Source organism: Eptesicus fuscus, chromosome 11 (genome assembly GCF_027574615.1).
Source record: "Eptesicus fuscus isolate TK198812 chromosome 11, DD_ASM_mEF_20220401, whole genome shotgun sequence".
Taxonomy (NCBI): domain Eukaryota; kingdom Metazoa; phylum Chordata; class Mammalia; order Chiroptera; family Vespertilionidae; genus Eptesicus; species Eptesicus fuscus.
In genome coordinates this window covers 62,868,472-62,886,112 of record NC_072483.1, presented here as the reverse complement: position 1 = coordinate 62,886,112, position 17,641 = coordinate 62,868,472, and the positions used below count along the sequence as shown (strand labels likewise).

Below are 17,641 nucleotides of genomic sequence, written 5' to 3'. Positions count from 1 at the left end.
GGTCAGTAAGAGGACAAGCCATTCCTACCAGCTTGTTTCCCTCTAAGGAAGAGAAAACTCGTCCAGTGTCTAATGATGCAGATCATTAGCTATGTTAACAGCCTTGCAGTTAGAAAAAAAAAGTTATAATATTGTATCCTTCTAATGTGCAGTTGATTTTAGTGAAAATTTCCCTAGCAATTTAAAAACCCAGTGAATTTGTAAATCTAGTAACTGGCTCTGCATTTGGAAATTTTAAAGCTGCCATAGCCACCTGGGCTCTAGCAGGACACACAGAACCTCCCTGAGCTCTGGCTCCTCAACGACACAGATGGAGTTCTACATTTACCTGAGCACCACCCACCCCAGCCCGTCTGGGATCCAGAAAGAGAGACTTCATTAACAGAGTTCTTATTCCTGATCTTCCCTAACCAGAGAGAGCTAATGAGTGCCTCCAAGTTAACATGTCCAAAATCAAACTTTTGACTCCCTATCCATATCCAAGTTCAGCAATGGAACAACCACCTGCCTGGTTGTTGAAATCAACGTCTTCACTACTACCGAACATCAAGTCCATCAGTATATCCTGTCAATTCTACTTCTAAAAGTTCACTTCAAAGATAGATCTCAAATTGTTCATTTCTGACCATCTTGCCTGCCCGCCCTCTATGCCCAGCCCCCATCACCGCTCACCTGCTCTTCTCAACAGCCTTCTACAGGGCTCCTGCTTGTCTCTCTCCCCTACAGTCTGGTCTCTCCATGGTAGCCAGAGGGATCTTGGTAAAACCTAACTTTGATCATATCCATCCCTTCCTTAAAACATGTCATAGTCCTTCCTTTGCTATTAAGGTAAAGGTCAAAATTTCTAATGTAGCAAGAAGGTCCTGCTTTTTCTGTCCTGGCCTTCCTCTGCTGCATCACTGTGCACAGTGTAAGTGAGTTCTGGCTTTCCAGCCATCCTTCAGGTCCTGGAACTCCTGCACCATGGCCTCTGTGCTCTGTGCCAAGGAGAACCATCTGCTCCCCCATCCTTCCCCCCTATGGTCCAGGTAACCCTCTCCTTCTTTCCTCAGTCCTAGTCTAGGTCCAGTTATTTACTTTTATAGAAACATGGGAATTTTTTCCTGCTTCAGAGGACCTATTTTAATTTGAAGTGTTTTATATCTATTGTCATTAGTTTATGTGATTGATGTCCATCTTCTGCACTGGACTATAGGATCTGTGAATGAGGCTGCTTTCTGCCGCTGTTCACTGTTCTCTCCCTGTCATTCAGATCAGTGTCACAAAGTAGGTGCTTAATAAATAATTGGTTGCATGCCAAATGAATAGTAGAGTCCTGGTAACAACAGTGTCCCTGTGAGGCATGGGCTCTTCCCAGAAGTGCAGGCCCAGGTTCTCCACACTACATCAGCTGGAGGGAGTTTGCTTTTGCTTTTTTTTTTTTTTTTTAATTTCAGCTGTCAGAATGAATAGAGCATGCTGCCTAAAATCTTACTTGTTTTTCTCTTCTCTCTTTATCCAGCTGAAGCTTGCTTTCACTCTGGACCATGAGACTGGATTGCCTCAAGGATGTCACATTTATGAGTACCGCGACAGCAACAAGTAAGCCACTCAGTGGGAAAGGGAGTCACCTCACCGTGTCCCGCAAGGGTAGCACCTGTGGGCTTTCTTATACCGGGCTTCTCCTACAAAGGGATTGTCAGGGAGAGAATCACACTTTTTACGACTGTACTAGAAAATAGGTGGCAGGAAAATATTTCTCCTTTTGCCCGTAAACAGAGAACTTGAAGTGCTTGCATACGAGCAGCTGTGATGTTTGACTTGTGTGTCCCAAAGCAGACCTTCCTTTCCAGGCTCCAGCTGTTCTCCGGACCCGCCCTGCTTTGTCTCCAGCCATGTGCCTGCTAATTTGGTTCACTGTGTGACTTTGGCTTTCGTTGACGTTGTCTGATTACACTTATGTTTGCAGGTTTTGTTGTAATTGTCTACCTCGTGAATTTTGTAGTTGGGGATTTCTAGAGATTTAACCTGGTGGCCTTATCAGAAGGGTGGCATCTGGCATGCTTCCATAGCCCCATCTTTCTTCCTGGCAGACTGATCCGTGATGTGTGTTTCTGTCTATGAGACAGTAAAAGTGGTGAGTGAGGCAAAGGGAATATGCCCTGATGATGACAGTGACGATGATGGTAAATAAGACGGCAGCCACTATTGAGAAATTCTGCTGGGGGTTAGGACAGTACTAGAACATTACACTTGCTATCCATTTTAATCCTCATAACAATAGGAAGACTTTTCTTTTACCATAGGTGCTGCCAAATCGAGCACTGGAGTTTCCTTTTGTTATTGTTGTATTTGCAGAAGCTGGAGTCAAGGGCACTTGCTCACGGTCACTGGCCACAGCTGTTTGAGGCAGAGTCACATTATCATGTTTACTCTGAGGAGAGAATAGACAACCTGTTGTCCCAAGTTGCTACCTTGGAAACTCCAGTCATTGACAAGAACAGCCTCAGTATGGACTTGAGGACAATATGCCCTGGTCTGAATGTTTAAATATCTAAGCTATTAATTTTATGCAGTGAAAGGAATCAAATAGTCATACTCCAGTGGGACTGTACATTACCTTCCAAAGGGAAACCCATGTCTTCCTCAGAGCTCCTGCTTTGTTATGGATTGAGATGGTTCCTGGGTGCTTCATGATCAAATCTCCTCTCAGGTTGCTTTCAAGGCATCATTACCCTTTGTAATTTATGTTCAGGAGGATGGATGTCTTGGTGAGCTGTTGTGTACCTTGGTTCCCACCAAGTTAATCATTTAGGAAAGGCTGGCCATGCATCCTTTAACATCATCCTTCCTCCTCTTGGATGGCACTATATAAGCCATGGTGTTGGAATTACCATCTCAGCTTCTTGTAGTGCTTAATTCCACAGAGAAATAGGGCTGGACTTCTTTGGAGTCCAGGGACTAGCAGGGACAATTGAGCAAGTCTCTGGGTGGTAAGGGCAAGCATCACTTGGGAATGGGAGAAACATAAGCCTCAAGCTGGTTGGCGTGCCATTCTGTTACCCTGCTTATCAGTGCCACCCCATACTCCCTGCCCTTGCTGGATGGCGATGGATGGCAGCCCCATGCATGGAGATCGTGGCAGCAGAAACAGATCTTTATGCCCAGGAGTGTTTACAGACTCCATTTCTGGCCTGACTCTTCATTCCCTGAAACAAAGGTTGGCAGGGTTTTGGTTCAGTGGGAGAAGGGCATTGGCCCTCTTTCCTATAAATTCATGTGGTCCAATGATAACAACTTAGGTTGTCTTTGAAGCTGAGAGGAGAAAATAGCCTAGCTCTGTTTCTTGGTCCAACCCCTAGCTCCTGAACCTCGTAGTCCAGGTCACATATGTATCAGAGTAAGCGATGTTTAGGAGGAGAATTTCAGGGTTCTAAATATAAGTACGCTTTGACCCCCCAAAGACCTGTAAAAGAAAACATTTGTGTGGGAAGCTGGATAGGAAATTATGTGATCCAGTGCCTCATTGGCCTCTCCCTATGGTTCTGTCTTGCCTGTCTTAGAGGCAACATTGGGGTTGCCTCCTGCATGCCTCAAACCAGGGGTTCATTCTCAAATTGTGGACAAATTTCCTAACCTCTCTGAGCCTCAGGTTTCTTCATCTGTTAAGGTCAGCGGGACTAATGATACCTACCTGGCATGATTGTCATGGGATTGAGTAGGAAGACGTGTTGAAAACATCATCACTGACTTAGCATATAGAATGCCCAAAGTGTTGATTGCCTCTCCTTCCCAAACAGAGAAGTCATCTCATGTACTCTGTTCTGTTTTCCCCTGCCAGCAGGGCTGTGTCCATGAGCTCTGGATGCAGCTAACCTCATCTCTTGATTCGGGAGGAGGCTGGTGCCCACGCCTCTGATAGCCCTCAGCTGTGTGCGATACACTCTGTCCAAAGGCAAACTCCTTTTCCCACTTAGAAATTGTGAAGTGAAGCATGGAGAACCCCATGAGCTTGATCATGATTTTCTCGTTTCCCCCAGGCTCTGCCCTGTGTTCCTCTGTTCACGGTCATGGTCATTTCCCCAGGAGTGCCTGAATCCCAATATTGGTGTAATAGTGATGTTTAGGAAATGAGGATATTCACTCTGGCCCTAAGGAACCAAATGACATGAAGGCAGCAGTAGCAGAGAGATGAGGGTCTACATGTGAAAGAAATTAGTTTGATATCTCAGTATTAGTTTGTAATAATTAATTATTAAAACCACTACTTGTTTTGTTCATTTCAGTACTCCTAGTGACTAGACCAGGACCTGACAAATAATACTTTTTTTTTAAGCTTAAGACTAGCTTTGTTGTGATACTCTTTTCTTTTCTTTCTTTCTTTTTTTTTTAAATCCTCATCTGAGGATATTTTTTTCCATTGATTTTTCAGAGAGAGTGGGAGAGGGAGAGACAGAGAGAAACACCTATGTGAGAGAGACACATCAGTTTGGTTGCCTCCTGCATGCCCCAAACCAGGGCCAGGAGCCTGCAACTGAGGTACGTGCCCTTGACTGAAATCGAACCTGGGACCCTTCAGTCCACAGGCCGACGCTCTATCCACTGAGCCAAACCAGCTACAGCTGGCAAATAATTTTTGATAAAGGGATGGGAAGACCCAGTTTAATCCTCTCAGAGAGAACCTAACTATTGGGCAGTTAGGTTCTTTGTCCTTTCATTTATTGTAGGATTATAAGGATTAAATTACTCATGACATGAGGGCAAATTATCTCCTTGGATAGTTTATGGATTCTAAAGAACTAACACGTAGAAGAAAGAAGCTATAAAAATTTGGTTTAACTCTGCGAATATAGAAGTAATTATAGTTACCAGTATTTATAACTGTCTACCGTTTTTTGCCTGATAGTGAAGCATAGTAATACTGCTATGCTTCACTATCATTTTGTCTGGTGCATTGAATACACCAAACAAAATTGCAGGAGCCAAATTTGTTTGCAAGGTTACACTTTGTTCACAGCCTCTCGAGTTTCTGACCCATGGAGCATAAGAATGATAGGAGTGCCCTGGTTGGTTTGGCTCAGTGGATAGAGCATCGGCCTGCAGACTCAAGGGTCCCGGGTTCGATTCTGGTCAAGGGCATGTACCTCGGTTGCAGGCTCCTCCCTGGCCTGGGCCCTGGTCAGGGCACGTGCAGGAGGCAACCAAACAATGTGTTTCTCTCACATTGATGTTTCTCTGTCTTTCCCTCTCCCTTCTGCTCTCCCTAAAAATCAATGGAAAAATATCCTTGGGTGAGGATTTGAAAAGAAAAAAGAAGAAGAAGAAGAATGATAGGAGCTCCTGCCTCCCAACTGCCCACAGCTTACCAGCACTGGGCTACGGGCTTCACCGTTTATCTCTAGTTTCAAAACCACTCAAGACAGACTTACTGTCACAGTTTTACAGATTACAAACCAAAAACACATTACGACTGAGAGTCAGAGAGGTTAACCTGCCCAAGGTCATACTGTGGTCAAGAACAGAACCTGAACTTTATCCCGGCTGTAACAGGTTCCAAAGCCCATGTCACCTGCCTTTCTCTCCACAGCTTAGAGAGCAAGGGAGCTCTGATTCTAGCCTCTGCTAAGCTGACCTTCCCTAGAAGCTCCTTGTCTGGAAACTCTGGGATTTCTAATCCCTTCAGACCTCTGGGTGGGTAGACAGCCTGGTCTGGTAGAACGAGTTCTTGATTTGTCATTGTAAACCTGAGTCTGGCCAGTCACTCTCTGTGGCAGGTTATTGTCCACTCTGTAATATAGCCTACCCATTAGAAACATAAAGGTGATGTTACATCTCAAGGTTGAGGGAGAATGCAACAATGTGATGTGCGATGTGACTGTGGAAACTGTGGTGCTTGCCCTTGTACCTGCCTGAGTGGCCCGTGCACTGTGCCTCACCCTGGTCCAGAGACTCCCTGACACCCACAGCCTGCTCCCCCACCTCATTCTTACTCTTGGGTGGGTGAGTTTGCTAAACAGATGAAACTAAATATTCTGTTTGCCTCACCAGATGACTCATCTTGGCGCCTTGAAACCTGTATCATCAGAGCTAATAGCCCACATCTAGAGGTATCAGAGAGAGAGCTTCCAGTGGGACTGATTGTCCTCAGCTGAGGTGCCTCCACCTTCCTAAACCCACACTGAAGGACAGTGTCCCTGCAGCCTTCCAGAGCACAGGGCAGTTCTGCTCTCACCTCTGTCCTCTCCTCTCCCCAGCCCGAGGTCACCTCGTAGTTCAGGTCACTGGCTTTTCTGGCAGCAGCCAGGGCTGAGGCATGACTCTGGGCCCCTGCAAGCCCACCTCAGTTCTTTCCTCCAGCCCCTAATCACATAGTCAACCCTTTCTGGACTTGAGGGATTCCCAGTGTGCTGGCCTGCCTTGGGGGGCCTGGCCTGCTCAGCGTCCCCCAAGTTGGAGGACACTCTCCGTGCAGGCAGGGCAGACCCAGAGGACAAAGCTCAGGGTCACACTGAGAGTCTCCTTCTGTTGTTTTGTTCTCATCATGGAGGCCATGCTGGGTCAGGTCAGGTGCGCTGACAGGTAGACTCTCAGACAGGATTAATGTGCAGGAGACGTATGGGGGATGAAGGGAGTGGTGGGAGGCTGCAGACAGTTTCACCAGCCTGCCCCTGTAAAAGAGGGGGGCAGGGAAAGGAGAGCTGGTGGGCAGGGCCTCAGCCTGTAACCATGCTCTAAGAAAGCTTTGGCCAGGCCCGTGGCTCATCCTCCAGCCAAAGTTGCTGATTAGAGGAATCTCACATCCCATGTGGGAGAACAGTCCTGCCTCAAGACCCCTGCTGTGTTCAGTCACCCCGGTCCTCTTCCCCATAAGGAGCTTAGAAAGGAGAAGTGAGTGGGACAAACTGCCACCTCCATTATCATAGTGGAACTTGGAGCCCCAACTGGTCCTCACCCTCAGCTAGCACCTAGCAGGTCTTGCAGCTTAGCTGTTAGTGTGACCCAGACCTTCATTGCAAGGTTTCTGCGCCTTTGGCTGTATTATCCCTCTCAGGATTGACACATATGTCTGTTCACAGTTGGGCACAGTGCCAGCAGGTTCCTATGGGTTCAACACATTTCTCTCCCTGCCCCTCCTCTGATCTGTGTTGATTATCGCCCCACCCTCCCTCCATCTCTCCATGGTGACTCTTCCTCTTACCCACGGGAGCCTGGATACATGCAGTCAAAGAATCCTGGCAGTAACCATCACTGGTAGTTCAGACCTCTGACCTCTAGTATCTCAGCTCCTTCATCCCCATGGGTGTTAGTGAGCCCAGCTCCATGACTACCTCTCTGTGGTCCTCTCTGGCCTGCGGAGGAATGCCAGCACCAAACTCCTTTGTGATGCTGGCATCTCACTGGTGCATTTCCTTTTCCTTTTTCTGTTTTTTTTTTTTTTTTTTTCCAGAGAGAGGAAGAGAGAGGGAGAGGGAGATAGAAACATCAATAATGAGAGAGAAACATTGGTTGGCTGCCTCCTGCATGCCTCCCACCAGGATTGAGCTAAAAACCCAGGCATGTGCCCTAACCAAGAATCAAACCGTGATCTCCTGGTGCATGGTGCGATGCTCAACCACTGAGCCACACCAGCCGGACTCACTGGTACATTTCTGATGACCCTGGTGAAGGGGATATCCTGCAGATCCTCCCACGGAACACAGGCCTCTCTCTCTGGTGGGCCTTCTGGGCGCAGTAATACATCTATTCCAGCATAGCCCCTCCTCTCAGCCTCTATTCCTACTCAGCTGTTTGCCAGGGCAGTTCATGCCTTTTCACTTTGCTCAGCCTTAGCTGTCAACTTTCTCCAGGCTCCTGGGCAGCAGTTTGCCCCATGCCTTAGGGTCTTTGCCAGGGTGCTAAATCCCACATCTCAAGAAATTACCTCCAAATCAATGAATTGTTGCTCACCTGGTCTTATTTCCTGCCCCCCTTATCAAGCCCCTCAATTAGCAACTAATTCTTCTCACTCTTGGTACAAAATCTCTTTCCTCCCTTGTCAGGCCCAGCACGTCCCCCCGCTGGATTATCCTGGCATTTAAACCCCATTGTGGGCCAGAAAGGAGGTGGGAGGCTCCCGAGGAGAGGGGAGAGACCTCTTCTTGTGCCCAGGTATGGGGGCATTGCCAGCCTTCTGAGGGAAGTGGGGGCTATCGTTTTGTAAGTTGCCAAAGAGGCCCTCCGGCTCTCCCACTTAGCCTTTGACCACTTGCTAAGGGCCCTCAGACTGTCACTGTCCCCTGCTGACCATCAGCACACCTGACAGTAACCAGCCAGCTCCCCAGTCCTGGGCCTCCCAGGCTTTCAGGTGCTTTAGTCGTCACACTGTGATTAAAGGCTCTTTCCCAGGTTGTCTCTGAGCAGTTGTGCCACTTCTCTGTGCCAAGGACTCTCGGTGTCCCACATACTGCTCAGAAGAGTGTCCCCTTTGCCCTCCAGGTAGTGAGTGAGCCAGTGTCCAAATTCCATCTTTCTGCCTGTTTTTCTCGGATCTGCTCCAGGACCATTTGTGTTAGCTCAGGTCTTCCAGGGGCAGGTGCCAACACAGGATTAGATGTGCACCAGATTTATTGAGGGAAGGCCTGTGAGGAACAGAAGGGCAGAGAAGAAAGCAGGGAGAGAGCTTTCAAGTCTGACCCCTAGGGAGGAGCGGGGAGGAGGAGGATGGTAGGAAGAGTCTTAGGCTGCAGTCTGGCTTTCAGAAAGGTTCCCCAGGCTGATGGGAAGTCCTCAAGCCAAAGTTACCTGTTGGAGGATTCTCACATCTTGCAGGCCTCCCCAGAGTGCTCGGTCACTGGCCAGGAGCAGCCCATGGGACGTGTGGCCTCAATGCAAGTGCAGTGATGGGTCACAGGGGCTGCAGCTGGGCTGTCAGGCAATTTATGCTCCCATGGCAGGAGCTCCAAGGGGCACCTTTTCCTGGCCGTCAACTTGAGGAGGAGAGGGAGCAAAGCTCTTGGATAAAGCCCTGAGTTTAATTTGTTTCCTTCTTCACTTGGTTGTCTCCTTCCTTCACCTAAATAAGCAGAGAGGATTGGTCCCGGCAGCTCTGACAACTTCAGACCAACCCCAATACTTGTCAGTATTTGGAAATGACACTTTGTGTCTGCACTTTGGACCTGAGGCCAGTTCCTCAGGCTAAGCAGTGATGTGACCTGAGAGCCTCCAGACCTCCCACTGAAACCACAAAATTAGAAGGAAGAATGCCTTTCTTGTCCTGGGGAAGCCCTTGCTTAGGCGAAAGGGGAGCTGGAAGTCAGGCAGAGGAGGGCTTTGGGGGAAATTGGAAGCAATGCAGCTGGAGAGAGGTGCCAGAGGTGACCTCATGGGAGCGAGCCTGCAGCTGTGATGTGCATGCTGGAGTTGGCTGGAATGTGAGTTCACTGTTTCCATCACAGCCTTTACTGCTGGGCATCATCATGTTAAGTTGCTGTACTTTCAAGGTGGTGATTGGTGAAGGATGTGCTTCACCTTCCCACCACACAGAGAAATAGGTGGTAGCTCTTTGTTTCCTCCCATCACCTCACTCCATGCAGCAACAATAATGATATTTTGGATGACAAAATGCAGTGTTCATTTGACCTCAGTTTTTCCTAGAGGAAGAGAAGGGGATATGAACACTCCCATCTTATAGAGAGGGCAGCCAGTTCCCTGAGAGGTACCCTGCCCAAGGTCAAGCTGTAAACCGGAGATGGAGCCAGCAGGCTTCTCCCTGGGATATTGCCTCCACCACATGAAACATGGAGCGAGCCTGGGACAGCTGCACAGAGTGGTGCTGAACTGCTGTGGGCCCTGCAGGGAGGGCAGCAAGGCCCAGGTCAGCATGGCTGCCTCCTGTGTTGCTTACATTACCTTGGGTTACAGTAACCCAGTCTCCCACAAATGTAATGTGGCCAGGGCAGGGAGAAGCTCTTAATGAATTGTGTGCGGCAACACCCTTTCCTGCCGCTGGGAAATGGGGGAGGGATGTAGCCTGAAGTCACGTTTTAAAGCACTAAATTGCCTCAGCAAAGGATTCCCATCTGCAGGTCAGGGTGCTGAGCCCTTGGTGGCAATCACTAGCTCCTCAGCTCCTGCTGCTTTCTAAGGCTGGACTGATGACAGTGAGAACACGTGGAAGCCACAGGGGGAGATGGTGCTGGATCGAGGCCATGCAGACACATCAGTGCACATGCAGAGACGCCCTGATCCATGTCTCAGTGTGTGTTAATGTCCACTCCACTCTTTCCCTCCATAGTGCGCACTGGGAAACATTTTTACAATAAACTCACTTCTGTAAAACGTCTTTTTAATTTATGACATGAAGACAGTACAAGAATCTTATGCATCTAGTTCAGAGGAGTAGTAGAATGAACACACCCACTTAACTGTTACCCAAGTCAAGAAATAGAACATTTCAGATCCCAGCAACTTCCTTTATGCCCTCTCTCTCATCCCAAAGGAATCCATCATCTTAACTCCAAACATGTAGATTAGTTTTGCGTGGCTTTGAGCTTTATGTAAATGGAATCATTCAGTATATTCTCTTTTGTGTCTGATGTTTTTCTTTCAGAAGCCATGGTATTTGTCAGTCTTTATTTAGATCCTCTTTAGTTTTTCTCAGTAGTGCTTTATACTTTTCTATGTAGAGTTCTTCCTCATCTTTCCTTAGATTATTCATAGGTATTTGATATTTGTGATACTATTTTAAATGGTGTTTATAAATCTCCTTTTATCTTTATTGCTGATATATGGAAATATAGCTTATTTTTATTGACCTATATCCAGTGACCTTGTTAAATTTATTTATTAAATTTAAATAATTTGTTATAGATTCTTTTTTATTTTCTATACTAGAGGCCCAGTGCACAAAATTCATGCACTTGGGGGGAGGGGGTCCCTCAGCCCGGCCTGCACCCTCACGCAGTCTGGGACCTCTCAGGGGATGTCCAACTGCTCTGGAGGCAGGAGAGGCTCCCGCTACCGCTGCTGCACTCGCCAGCCATGAGCCCAGCTTCTGGCTGAGCAGTGCTCCCCCTGAGGGAGCACACAGACCACCAGGGGGCAGCTCCTGCGTTGAGTGTCTGCCTCCTGGTGGTCAGTGCGTATCATAGCGACCGGTCACTCCGCTGTTGGGCTGAAACCGGCTCTCCAACATCCCCTGAGGGGTTCCAGATGGCAAGAGGGCACAGGCCAGGCTGAAGGACTCCACCGGTACACAATCGGGGCTGGGGAGGAATCGTGGGAGGGCTCTAGGGCATGTCCAGCCCGTTTCACTCAGTCCCAATAGGCCAGACCCCAGCAGCAAGCTAACCTACTGGTCGGAGGGTCTGCCCCCTGGTGCTCAGAGCATGTCATAGCGACTGGTTGACTGTCTGCCCCCTGGTGGTCAATGCATGTCATAGCAAGCGGTTGAGCAGCCTTAGCATATCATTAGCATATTACACTTTGATTGGTTGAACAGCTGATTGGATGAACGCACACTTAGCATATTAGGCTTTTATTATATAGGATACCCAGTCATATCATCTGCAAGTAGTGACAGTTTTTTTTTTCCAATTCTCATACCATGTTATTTCTTTTTCTTGCCTTATTGTACTGTGCAGTATTTAATGGAAGCAATGACATCAAGCATCCATGTCTTGTTTCTGATCTCAGTGAGAAGGGTTTTTTCCCCACACTTACTTTTTTTTTTTAAAAAATTTTATTGATTTTTTTTACAGAGAGGATGGGAGAGGGATAGAGAGTTAGAAACACTGATGAGAGAGAAACATCGATCAGCTGCCTCCTGCACACCCTGCACTGGGGATGTGCCCGCAACCAAGGTACATGCCCATGACCAGAATCGAACTTGGGACCCTTCAGTCTGCAGGCTGATGCTCTATCCACTGAGCCAAACTGGTTAGGGCCACACACTTACTTTTAGATTATGAAAAATTACCCTGGAATTTTCTTTAGTATACACTTGATTTTACTTGTCCCCAAGATGAGCTTTCAATTTGGGAATATTTTTCAGTTTGACATGTGGCAGTGATGGTTTGTACTCTAAGAGCTAGATTAATAGAATCAGTTTTATATTTGAGAGAAAAGGAACTGATATTTATCACAAGACTGTGGCTCTTTATTTTAACCTTGTGGAGAAGATTTTGCCTTTTCCATTTTACAGAAGGCTCTTGTGGCTGGTACAGGTGAGCAGGAATTCAAAAAAATGTGATGGACCCAAAGCTCAGACTGTTCTTACTATTCCCAATTCCCTGGAAGAATATTGAATGTCTAATCCCAAGGTCACCAAAGTATCACTTTTGTCTTAGATCTCTAAGAGAAAAGTTGTTAAACTGCTTCATAGGTATATTTAATATCTTTTCCTTTTCCCTCCTCCACATCTCTTTAAATCAATCACTGTCATCTGTCCCATCCCACTTCCTCTGATTTCTGTTGCCATGGAAGCAAACTTGGGCTTCTGTTGAGTCTCCCAGGAAAGGAAACCTTCCTACCTCCCTGGAACCTTGAAGGTCTTCACCTGCAGCTCTCCTCAGCCACCTGGCTGAGCCACCCACCAGCCAGGTACAGGGCTTCCCTCATCTCTGCTGCCATGTGTGCTCTTGCCTAATGCCAGAGGATGGAGGAGGCGACTGAGAGCTTTCCTCTCCATCAGGCTGCTTGGGTCATGGCACAGAACTGTGTATTTTTAAGCTCTTTATAGTCTCAGCTGTCCCAGTTTGAGGATTATGAATCCTGTGCAGTTACACAGACTTTTTCTCTGCTGAGATTTGGAGAGATGAAGGAAGAGTACAGGGAGAGTAGAGACCCAAACCAGCCCTGAGCTGGCAAGGTGAGGATGTCCTTGTTATTCTCACAGCCCTCCTTTTGCAGCTCCAATAACTACCCAAGGATGACCCAAGAGATTTCCCTGCAAGACAGAAAATTCTAGGACACCAGGATCTCTCGAAACTAACACTTTAGAAATTCTCAAAGACCTTATTAAAGAGAGTAAATGTTTTCTTGGTTGATTTAACACAGGGTTGTATTAAGCAAACAATGTTTTTTCCTTCTTGAGTTAAATTTCTTTTGTACAAGTTGGCCTTTTTCTTTACTCATCTTTTTTACACTGACTGCAGTTCTCACCATTCTGGGGAGCCTCCTGGGGCAGCAAGCCAGTGTGACTTGGAGCCCTTCAGCTGGGTTTTTTTCCAGTTGCTTTTTAGCGTGTGATGACATGCTTTGACCCATGAGAGAGGATGGGTACAATTGGCATATTTGTTTTCTCTATACCTCTACCTGCCACATCTCTACCTATTTCAGAATTTCCTGGCATGACTCATGCCTCTTATTCTGCCTCTCTGGGTATTTGTCCATCTACAGATTTGTATTCCAGGTGGGCGGAGGGGATGGGGTAAGAGCCTGCTCTTCAGCCCCTAAGGCCAGCTTTTTGAGCAGATGGCTAGACTGGGCAGTTTTTAAACCCAAGGAGGCCTGCCCCCTTTCAAGACTTTGAGGAGTTCTAGAAGAGGCTGGTGATATCCAGGCTACTCCCTGGTTGATGAACAGGCCCACAGTTCCTGGCAAGTGGACGTGTCCCTCCGGACCCTCTGTGCCGGTGTGCTGAGCCAGACTCCAGGTCATGTGCAGATACTTAGAGCAGCAAATCCCTCTGCGTAGACACCCTCTCTTGGGCACCTGGAAGTCCAGATCCCAGGCCCAGGCCACAGAGGCCTGAGAGCCTCTCAAGGAGGTTAGTTAGGAAACGGGCCACATGATTACGTGTTGGCTCTGAGCCTGAAGAAAGGTGCCCGTGGTTGTGACCTCCTGCAGCTGCCTGGCAGGTAACCAGACGTGCTTGGCTCTCTCAGCTTTTGGCTGTGTTCTCTGTGGGGAAGTGTTTCAGATCTGTCTTCACTGCCACTCCCCAGCTCTCTGGAGCATTGTGGCTTTTTCTTGGTTGGGCAGGAAGCCTCCAGAGCCTAAAGGAATTGCTGTGCTTGATGACAAATGCCATCAATTGATATAAACCACTGAGAGGCTGCTTCATTTATTGAAGAGGAAGTGAACATGATTACTCTTTCTTCTTAGTGCACTTCTCCAGTGGTCGGCACCCAGAGAATCTTACTGAGGGACTCAGCAGGTGCCCAACTCATGGCCATTGAGTCAGGTGAAAGCAGTGGCAGACTTACACAGCTACTCTGAAAACGTGAGAGTGGCCGGGGATGTTAGAGGACATGGCTCATTTCCAGTGATTGAGGACCCCACTGTCACCACCATAGAACTGAAGGGCTGTGGGGAGCATTCAGGACTGACACCTGCAGAGGCAGAGGTGCCAACTCACCCTTCAGCACCTCCCTCTCGGAATGCCGGCACCCTCACTCTTCTGCAGCTTCCTCACGTGCCCTTCTGGGTATCTCCTCCTCCATGTCTCACACAGGGGCAGGCCAGTATGGTCGTTAGATAAATACCAGAACATCTGAGTCTTCTGGAACCTTAGGGAGGGCATTGTTCAATAGAATCATGTTGTCACCTGGTAAGGGATTATTTTAAGCACCAAAACTTTTAATTTATACACCTACTGTTTGATAGTGTCAACTGGACATACTGTGGCCCTTCTTAGATTTAGGATTATTCATAGTGTTTAGATTGTGATGTTAGAGTGTTTTCCTTGTGGTCTGCTATGCTGTACCACGCCCTTTGCCTCCATCTATACTGAATGCCTCACAGTACAGGTGTTTCCATTCAACTTTACTGAGTCACCTCAGAAGAAGCCCCTCGCACTCTCCAGCCTGATGTGAGTGTGTGGCTCCGTGGGGGTGTGAGATTAGTTAGGAAGCCAAGTGGAGGGTTAGAATTATTCATGAAGAAAAGAGGCTCCGAGTGGACTTCCCCGTGAGTCACACTCGACGCCTGGCTCCCACACCTGTGTTGGCTGCTCACAGTCTTTGTGGCTGGTTTTCCTGGTTCTCCCCATGTTTCAAATATTCAAGATTATGTGTGATTGAGTTCCAGACAAGCAAGATGAGGCTATACTTTTTAAATCAACTTTTAACTGAATTGTTTAGTGTATTTTTCATGCTAGAAAGTTCCTTCTTAGTTCTACCAGCCCTCCAGTTTAATGTAAATCTGTTCTTCTCAGTAGTCTTCAGCATAGATCAAAGACCAGTTAGCTGGTTACCATCTTTTGTGTCATAAATATTCTAAAAAAACTACCAGATTCTTCAGTGTTCTTTCTTGAAGCTGAAGGAATTCTTCACCCTCTTAGGCTTTTTCAACTGTCACTGTCATCAGACGTCACTCTTATGTTGTTCGTGTATTTCAGACCCACAGCACTAGCCTGCGCGCCGGAGGCAGGCTCCTGCCTTTGGCTTTGTGGAAACGTTTTTGTGGGTCAGGTGTGAGCGTAAAACCACTTTGCTCAGATCATCTGAGGGATCCATTGCCCAAAGTGCTAAGAACACTTTGTGGGAGCGCAGGAAATAAATGCTCCAGGAAAGAGCCCGCTTATGACTCTAAGAAAATTCTGATGGGAGGTCCGTGGGGTGAGTGCATGTCCATCTTCTAATTCCTGTGCCCAAGGGCAAGGGCGGTATCTCTGCCCCAGCCCCAGCATGATGCCTGGGGCACTGTGGATGCCCAACAAATTCTGACTGACCAGCTCTGGAAGAAGGCTGCCTCTGCTCTTACCCCTCGTGTTCTATGTTCCTAACATTTTTCTATTAATAACAGCAGACTCTTATCACCTTAAATAATAATAATGAATATGTATGAAATACTTAACAACATGCCAGGTCCTGGATAAGAGTTTTATACATTTTCTCACTCCATCGTCATGGAAGAACCTGTGGGGTGGGTCATGGAGGTGAGGAGGTGAACCTGCCTCGGTTACCAGGCAGCCAGTGGACGACTCCCTATTTTTCCCTCACTGTAGTAAGCAAGAACATAGGAGGCCACTGCTGTGCTAAGCTCAGATATAAAGGGAAGCTGCTTGTCCCCAAGGGAGAACCCTGCCCGCCTTGCTCATCCTTCCCATCCAGGCCAGGCCTCCCTGGAGACCTGAGGCCAGTACTGGTCAGAGCCCCAATAAAGCTGGGCTGGAGCAAGGGAAATAGGAATCTTCAGGGAACATATTCAGAACTGCATTACATACCAAATGGGTCATTTCCCCTGCCAACTTAGAAAGTGACCCCTAAGACATTCCTCAGTGCCTGAGGAAGGGCCTTCAGGAGGCTGCCCACGGGCCTCATAGTCGGAGGACCAGTTGCTAGTGTTTTCAGCCCAGACCTAGACACCATTTCTTTGCTCGTTCAGCAAATTTTTTTGGACATCTGCTAGTGCCACTACTGCCCAAGTGTGTGCAACCAAAAGGGCCCTCCTCCCTGAGGCAGACAGCCCACTGGGGAAGACACGTGTAAAACAGCACCCATGAGCGCTAACCAGGGCCATGGCAGAGGTGTGCAGAGGTTGCGGGAGCAGGCTCCCAGTGACATGCCCACTCCATGTGGGGAAGCCCGCACAGCTGGGAGCCTGGGCAGTCAGTGTGGGAGGCCCAGCCCACCCAAGGGAGGCAAGTGTTCAATGGCAGGTTGCAGTGTTGGGGCAGGGGACAGAAGCTAGGAGAAAAGAGGCTGGCCGGGCCCTGGTGAGCCAAGCTCAGAGTTGAGAACTAGCTCATAAAGCTCTGCATTCTATCTTATCAGGCTTTTCTGGAGTGAGAGGGACCTGCTAAGGATCATGAATGGGAGAAGAATGGTTCTCCCCACTCCACCCCTGGCCATCTCTCCCCAAAACTCCATGAGCATTCCCCAACAGAGCGCATGGGTTGTCACTTCCATTTGCACACCTGTATGCATGGCCACTTGTTTCTTGGAACTCTGTGCTGGGCCACTGGCCCAGTTTGCCTCAGTGCTCAGCAGGGTGGGTGTCATTGCTGCTGGCACGGCTGCTGTGGCCATTCCTGGGCAGAGTGAGCAAAGGAGCAGCACCGGTCTCTGGAGGTTGGCTGTGGACACTGCTGAGCTGCACACTGTCTATAGGATGTCCTGGCGAAACCGGTGGCCAGGTCTTCCTGTTATTGCAAATAACCATTTGGCAGTAATTCCGCCAACACCCAAATGTGGCATATAAGGAACTTGGCTTGCATGTCACAAAGATTGACTGGTGTAAGTAGACTGGCATAGACACCATTAACCAGGGAAAGTAGTCACTCTCCCCTTGCAGTGGTTGTTGGGAGAGACAAGAGGTCTGATCGTGGGAGGACAGCTGCAGCCAGGGAACCACACAGGGCTCTGCAGGGCGTCAGGCAGGGCTTCCACCCAGGTGGGGGCAGCTAGGCTAAGGCCAGAGAGCCCTGGGTGCAGTGCCTTTGCCAAGGAGAGCAGTGCGCACCTGAAGGAGACCTGGATGGAACCGACTGGTCCACCTAGTCATGAATGGCTGCCCAGGCCTGACCTGAGCTGCCTTTGAAGAAGTCCATTGTTCCAGGTGCTCAATTTTCTTAGAGTGTCTCTAAGTCATGGGTAAACAGGGGCCCCCCTCTGCATCCTGGGCTTCCCTAAAAGATGAACTTGGAGCGACTGGTCAGGGAAATGGAACCATGGGGTCCAGTCAGGTATTGACACTCACTGGCCTCACACTCTGACTTACCATCCAACTCAGCTCATTT

At 48.2% G+C, this 17,641-nt stretch overlaps 1 protein-coding gene across 2 annotated transcripts in view; it reads left to right on the top strand.

The window, feature by feature from the left end:
* The window catches only part of DIS3L2 (DIS3 like 3'-5' exoribonuclease 2), a 330,696-nt gene that overhangs the window by 292,939 nt on the left and 20,116 nt on the right, over positions 1-17,641 (top strand). For both annotated transcript variants that reach the window (XM_028140542.2, XM_054722868.1), the window contains exon 16: positions 1,502-1,581. In XM_028140542.2, the coding sequence (XP_027996343.2) occupies positions 1,502-1,581 (80 nt within the window). The remainder of the gene's footprint in view (positions 1-1,501; positions 1,582-17,641) is intronic.